The sequence below is a fragment of the Centruroides sculpturatus genome, unplaced genomic scaffold, assembly GCF_000671375.1.
Source record: "Centruroides sculpturatus isolate CEXI.00-Female unplaced genomic scaffold, Cexi_2.0 scaffold851, whole genome shotgun sequence".
Classification (NCBI taxonomy): Eukaryota; Metazoa; Arthropoda; class Arachnida; order Scorpiones; family Buthidae; genus Centruroides; species Centruroides sculpturatus.
The window spans coordinates 28,904-35,550 of NW_019385139.1; the positions used below are offsets into that span (position 1 = coordinate 28,904).

General features: G+C 31.5%; 1 protein-coding gene across 1 annotated transcript in view; it reads left to right on the plus strand.

Moving 5' to 3' along the window:
* Window positions 1-5,959, plus strand: part of LOC111635315 (patched domain-containing protein 3-like) — an 8,567-nt gene extending 2,608 nt beyond the window's left edge. The window contains exons 2-5 of the mRNA XM_023380245.1: window positions 431-929; window positions 1,005-1,433; window positions 4,134-4,460; window positions 4,632-5,959. Of these exons, the coding sequence (XP_023236013.1) occupies window positions 443-929; window positions 1,005-1,433; window positions 4,134-4,460; window positions 4,632-5,959 (2,571 nt within the window). The 5' untranslated portion in view covers window positions 431-442. The remainder of the gene's footprint in view (window positions 1-430; window positions 930-1,004; window positions 1,434-4,133; window positions 4,461-4,631) is intronic.
* The last annotated feature ends 688 nt before the right edge of the window (window positions 5,960-6,647 follow it).

Genomic DNA, 6,647 nt, shown 5'->3' on the forward strand with positions numbered 1-6,647 from the left:
CAATGGTATTGTTAAGAGAAAGCGACGTGCAAGATTTACAGGCGCAGATGCAGTTCTTTCGTTTTTGCGGGAAATCGAACATATTTTTAGAACCATCTAAAAGTTCTCTAATTAGTCTGGAAACAAGGGGACTCAATTCTTGCATTCTGTGAAAACGGGTAAGGTTGACTGTAACGTAATAATCTTTATCTTAGTTATCGTTACTTTTGCCCGAGCAACGCCGGGCCCACCTGCTAGTATATAGATAATTATAAATCTTAAATGTCTTTCTTTATAAAAATAATTCAGTTTTTATTCATAAATACACAATCTTTAAGATATCTCATTTTATTTATGATTTTTTTTAAATAAAATAAATTTTCAGCATATTTTATCGTTTATTAAATACATTATTATACATTTGATATAATTAAATTTTTTATAATTATAGAATTAAATTATTATGAAATTAAAGGCCTTTAGCGAATATTTATCCAAGAAATTTAAATACTTGGGTAGGTATGTGGCTACAAACCCGAGTTATTTCATCGTAGTTCCTGTATTTGTGTCAGTTATATTATTTACTGGATTTCAAAAATTTCATGAAGAAAATGATTTGAAACACTTAATTGGACCTACTAATGGTAGGTTCATCAACCAAGAAGCTGTCATAGAAAGATTATTCCCTATGGATTTGTCATACAATGCAAGTCTACAAGGAATGAATAGGGAAGGGTGTATAGCAATTGTTATAATTACAGCAAAGGACGAAGGATCCGTGCTTCGAAAGGATCTGTTTGAAGAAGTGTTACAATTAAACACGATCATTCAGAATATCACCTTGGAAGATTTCGAAAAGCTAAGATATAAGGACATATGTGCGAAAAACAATGGAAGATGCTTTGAGAACAGCATTCTTCTTCTCGAAGACAAAATTAAAGAAATGGAAGGTGGAAACTATTTCATAAAATATCCGCTCATTAAAGAAGGAAGTTACAATTTTCATCTGAATAGTTTGTTTTTAGGGGGTGTCGAAGTTGATGATGACGATAATGTAAAGACTGCGAAATCCGTAAGATTATTTTATTATTTAAACGATGGTTCAACTTACAAGAAATTCATCGCGAAAAAATGGCTGAATTTATTTCTAGATACGTTGGCCGAGATGGACTTTCAGAACATAAACATAAATAGATACACTTCGTTAACAATCGAAAAAGAATTGAATGGTCTTGCAGTAAAAATAATTCCTAGACTTTCCGTAGCAATTGTGGTGATTCTTGTATTTTCTGTGATAACGTGTTTATTTAATAATTGGATCGAAAGCAAACCTTGGATGGGATTAATAGCATTGTTGTCGAGTGGTATGGCTTTGGCCTCGTCTTTCGGTGTCGTCATGTATTTTAATCAACCATTTGCTGCATCTACTGGATCTATACCTTTCTTAATTTTAGGTAAGTTCATTCTTTACACTTTAATATTTAAGAAAATTTCGAAAAATATTTTTTGATGCTGTAAAGTGTACCATTCAAGTAATTGGTTATAAGCTTATATAGGTTATGGGGCTATTTATAAATACGGTTGAGTCAGTTTAAAATCATAAACATGAGTGTTTTATTAGTTAATTATGCTTCTATGTCCTTGATTCTATTTTAGATTACAGTAGACCCCTATAACACTGTTGATAATTACGTGTTATATAAATTCCGTGTTGTACGAGTCACTTAAATTTTACAAATACGTGTGCCGGGCTGTGAACTGCACGTATTTGTAAAATCTAAGTGACTCGTACAACATGGAATTCATATAACACGGAATTATCAACAGTGTTATAGGGGGTCTACTGTATTATCATTTACTAGGACTTCTATGTAATAATAGGATTATTATACTGGTGTGAAGGATCAAGTAAAACAAAAGAGATATAATTAGTAAAAATAAGAAAATTCTGTTTAAATTTTGACTAATGGTTCCTCTTTCTCCAATAGATCACACCAGTATAATAAGTCCTATTACTATACAGAAGTCCTAGTATAAGATAATTTAAAATAGAATGTGTTTTATATAGCATTAGATAGAAATTCGTTCTTTCTGAAAATAAATAGTTTTTTATTTATTTAGAGTTTTTCTATTTCACATAAAATTTCATATTTTAAAATTTTTATATGCAGGAAACGATGAATATATTTGTATAAAAAGCAAATGGATCATTCGATTATAAAAATCATTCGAAATATGGATTGTAGGATTAATAGGATAAGGCATGGGATAAGGCACAGCACATGGGTAATCTGCTAAGAGGGGAATTGTCTCCCGAAAAGACTTTTATTGATAACTGATCCCTATTTAGGTGTTACAAATGTGAGGAAAACCTGGAAAACTCCGTGTCGTCAGTTCGATTGTAAGGTGCGAACCCACAACCGATTATCGGTGTTGGATAGTTTTATCCAAAAACATTCGAAATATCTCGCGAACATAACTAAAATCATCCCAATAATTCATTGGACTTTTCTTTGTGCCGACTGGATGGCCAAGACGGTTAACGTCCAGATTTTGGCTTATCTGTCATTGATCCAGTCTTTCGGAGTTTTTCAGCAATTTTATAATTGCCACTTGCGTGACACAGTCTCTATGGAGATATCGTTGGTTAAATGCATTTATAATGACACGTGTACGCCTTTGTTTAGAACATTTTCTTTTGTTTCCATTTGGGTTACATTAAGGACAGCGGTAGATCAAATGTATAGTTTTAAGTATATGTTGTGCCTTTGTAGTCTACATACCTGTAGTCTAATAACACAACAGAGGATAATCTGAATTTTTCTTCAAATTCTAACCTAATGTTGTGTATCTTACGATTGCATTCTTATTTTAAAATTTGAGGCGAATTAAAGATGGCGTTCGTCGGATTGACACAAAGAGTGTTGATCTTAGAAATAACAAGTTTCTATTATGTCAAAATTTTCTCTGCCCAATTCAGTTCAATTTTATAAGGGTATTAAACAACTTAAAAACTCACCCTGAAATGAGAAGTAAATTAATATTTTAAAAAAAATCCAGCAACGAGTTGTTTAACTTTTCCGGCAACATTTAGTGGCGCCATCTGTTATCAAATTTTATTTTTAAAATTTCTAATATTTTTAACTATTATAAAATGGCAAAAAGCTTAATTTCGTGGGTAGGAATGGGTGTTTTAAAAAATTATAAATTCTAATAACGAGTAAAATCGTCATTAAATCTGAGATAAACACGATCTTTTTAATTTCTCCACCTGCTCGACCTTTAATCACCAAAATTTAATAGCATTAATCCCCTAATACACAAACCTCGCTGCAAAATTTCATAAATTTTCGACAAAAAGACACAGAAGTTACTAAGCTTGGCGCTTCGAAGCAATATCATAAACTTTTTATTTTTGTCACTTCGCGTTTTTGCTTTAGCAACGTGGTGAAGTTCTCAAGAACAAATTTCAAACGCATTCTTTGTTTTTTTACTCCCATACTGCACAGTGGCTAAACGTATTCGATCCCTAAATTTACACTGGTAGTGGGCTCGAGTTGGCGCTTTAGCCATCATGCTGGCTCGTGAAATTTTACAGGTTTCCTTCGTGTCGAGGGCCAGTTTTCTTTACAAGTCCTCCCAGAAGTCACATTCCCTCTAATGACACATGTTACGTGCTAGTATCTAAAATCAATCAATCATCCATATACACTTACAGATTGATTTATTTGCTTTATGAGTAGCTCATACGCTACTTAGTTTCATTTTTTCGCGTAACATACGAGCTACTCAAAAAATAATACAAAAAATAAATAAATAAAGGTTAAGATATCTTTTTACAAATGCCAAGTCTTTCGAGTAACTGTATTGCGCGATGTTTCATAATTTTTAGTTGAGTAATAGCAAAACATACTTTACCTGACGTACGTGATAAATAGGTTTTCCTGTAATATTTTAGTATTATTGGGGAAATTGTTTGAAATGTTTTGGATAGATAGGGAACGAGTTAGGATTGTTCTCATAAAAAATATACAGGAATGTATTAAATTCAGATAATATGGTTATAGGAGATGTAGGTGTAAATATTATATTCATAATTACTCTGTATTTTATAGCTAGCGAGATGTTTTTTATACACGATTCTTGTATTTCAGGTATAGGTATGGATGATGCATTTGTATTTTTAGCTGCTTGGAAGAGAACAGACTCGACAATGAGCGTGGTAAACAGAATGGAGAAAGTTTATTCTGAATCTGCCATTTCTGTTACTATAACTTCAGTCACTAATTTTATAGCATTTGTGTCTGGGCTTGTCACTTCGTATAGAATAGTAAAAAATTTCTGTATGTACGCATCGCTGGCTGTAGTTTTCTGCTACGTTTATCAACTGACGTTTGTTGGAGCGTGTATGGCCCTTACGGGATATTTGGAAAAACAAAATAGGCATTCTCTATTTTTAATAAAATTGGATAAGCCAAATGGTAAATATGAATTTGGTTTAAAGATAGTTGTAATATATTAAACATAGTTCAAAATATTGATAAAACCTAAAGTGAAAGATGTATTAATTACTATTAATTATTTATTTAGTTAGTTTTGTTTAAATGTTTTCAGATAGAATTTATAATAATTAAAATATATATGACTTTCAGAAAACCAGACTTGGATTCGAAGATTTTTCTGCACTAATTGGAGTTGGAAATCTGAAAATGGAAGAAAGAATTCCATTTCTTCAATATGGATTCATCTTGGAAACATTTTATCAATTTGTTATGTCAAAATCATCGTCGTTTTAATAATGTTTGGTCAAATTTCAGTAGGAATTTGGGGAATTACGAAAACTCAGAACGTCGGAAATTTTGCCGAGTGTGTTACTTACGATTCATATTTTGTAAAATACCACAAGAATTATTACGAGTATTTCAATCGGTATAATCTCAGATATCAAATTATTATAGACGAAGAAATCGATTATGCAAATAAAAATATTCAGGAACAAATAGAAAAACTTGTAACGGATATGCAAAATGAAGATTTAATCGAGGATTCTTTAACAGAATCGTGGCTCAGATCCTATTTAGAATTTCTCAATAACAAAAATGTTTCTAACATCATAAGACTATTTAATATAAATGATAAAGAAGATTTTATAACTGTTTTGCGTAAGCTGTTCCTTCGTCATCCTGCTACTCGGCACTTTACAAACGACATAGTTTTCAATTCTAATTACACGTCTATAATTGGAAGTAGATTTTTCTGTCAATCTAAAATCATTAACTCCCATAAAGAATTTGTTAACGTCATGAAATCTATGAGAAATATCGCAGATAATTCACCCTTTAATGTCTTCCCTTATCATTTTCTTTCCTATACTGTCGATGATTCGGAGCAGCATGTCAGCTTTATTACACAAATATTAAGTAGTATCGTAGTTATAGTTATTATTGTTTGTTTTATTTTTATTCCGGATGGAATAATTATTTTCTCTGTTGCCTTCTCAATAATTTCCACTGAAACTTGTGCCTTAGGTTTCATGGCTTTGTGGAATGTCCGCTTAACTCCCGTTTCTATCATTATTTTAGTTATGTGTGCAGGATTTTGTGCAGATTTCTCGGCTCATTTTGCTCACTGTTATGTAGAAAATGACAGCGAAGACCATAACAAACGTCTTCGTAACACTATCTGTTCCATAGGATTAGCCATATTCCAAGGAAGCGTAACAACAATTTTCTCGATAATACCCTTAGCATTTCCTTTAGCTTCTACATTTCTTACCGCATTTAAAGTAATATTTTTAGTTACTTCATTTTCTGCACTAAATGCTTTGGTATATTTACCCGTTTTGTTAGTAATCATGAACACTATGAAGCAAAAACTATGTAGGAACAAGAAAACCGACATTAATAACAATACAAGTAAAAGTGTTAATGGAAATATAAATCCCGGTTATCAATTTACCGAAACTTCAATACGTTTGTAATCACATCATCTATATAAAATTTTTGAAACTCGAAAAATATTTTAAAGTGTTATATATAAGGCAGGCTTTTTCCTCTAAATAATAAAGAATGAAGTGTAAGGCCTTAAATAGAAGCCACGAATCATCAGGCCTTAATTCTAGCTTGTTTATTTTATGTGTATATTATGCCATTATGTAGAAAACTTAACATTTTTTTAAATTGTAGTTTATATGTATTACGAAGAAATTTGAATTTGTTTTTTTATTAGTAAAATGTAATAATTAAATAATCCCAAGAAAAGTATTTTAGTGACTCTAAAAACACACACTGTGAGAGTTTAATATAATTATTTTCGCGAACTACAAGTAAATGCCAGTATATTGATGCAATAAACCAATCAGAGGCTTGTTTTATCCGCTTTAAGTGGGTTGTACAGGGTGGTTTGAATTAAACTGAAGTAGAATTGCGTGGAGGATTACTGAACCGAAATGAATGAAAGTTGGTTCACAATTAAAGACAATTATAAGAGAAATGAACCAAATTTTATTAGAAGAATAAAATTATATTTTATATATTTACAGTGTGCTCAATGCAGGATCCTTTTTTGTCGACTACATGTTGTAATCGTAAATCGTAAATTTACCTTATCGACTGTCGTACGTAACATTTCAGGGGAAATCTGGGAGACACGTTGCACTGTGCCAACCT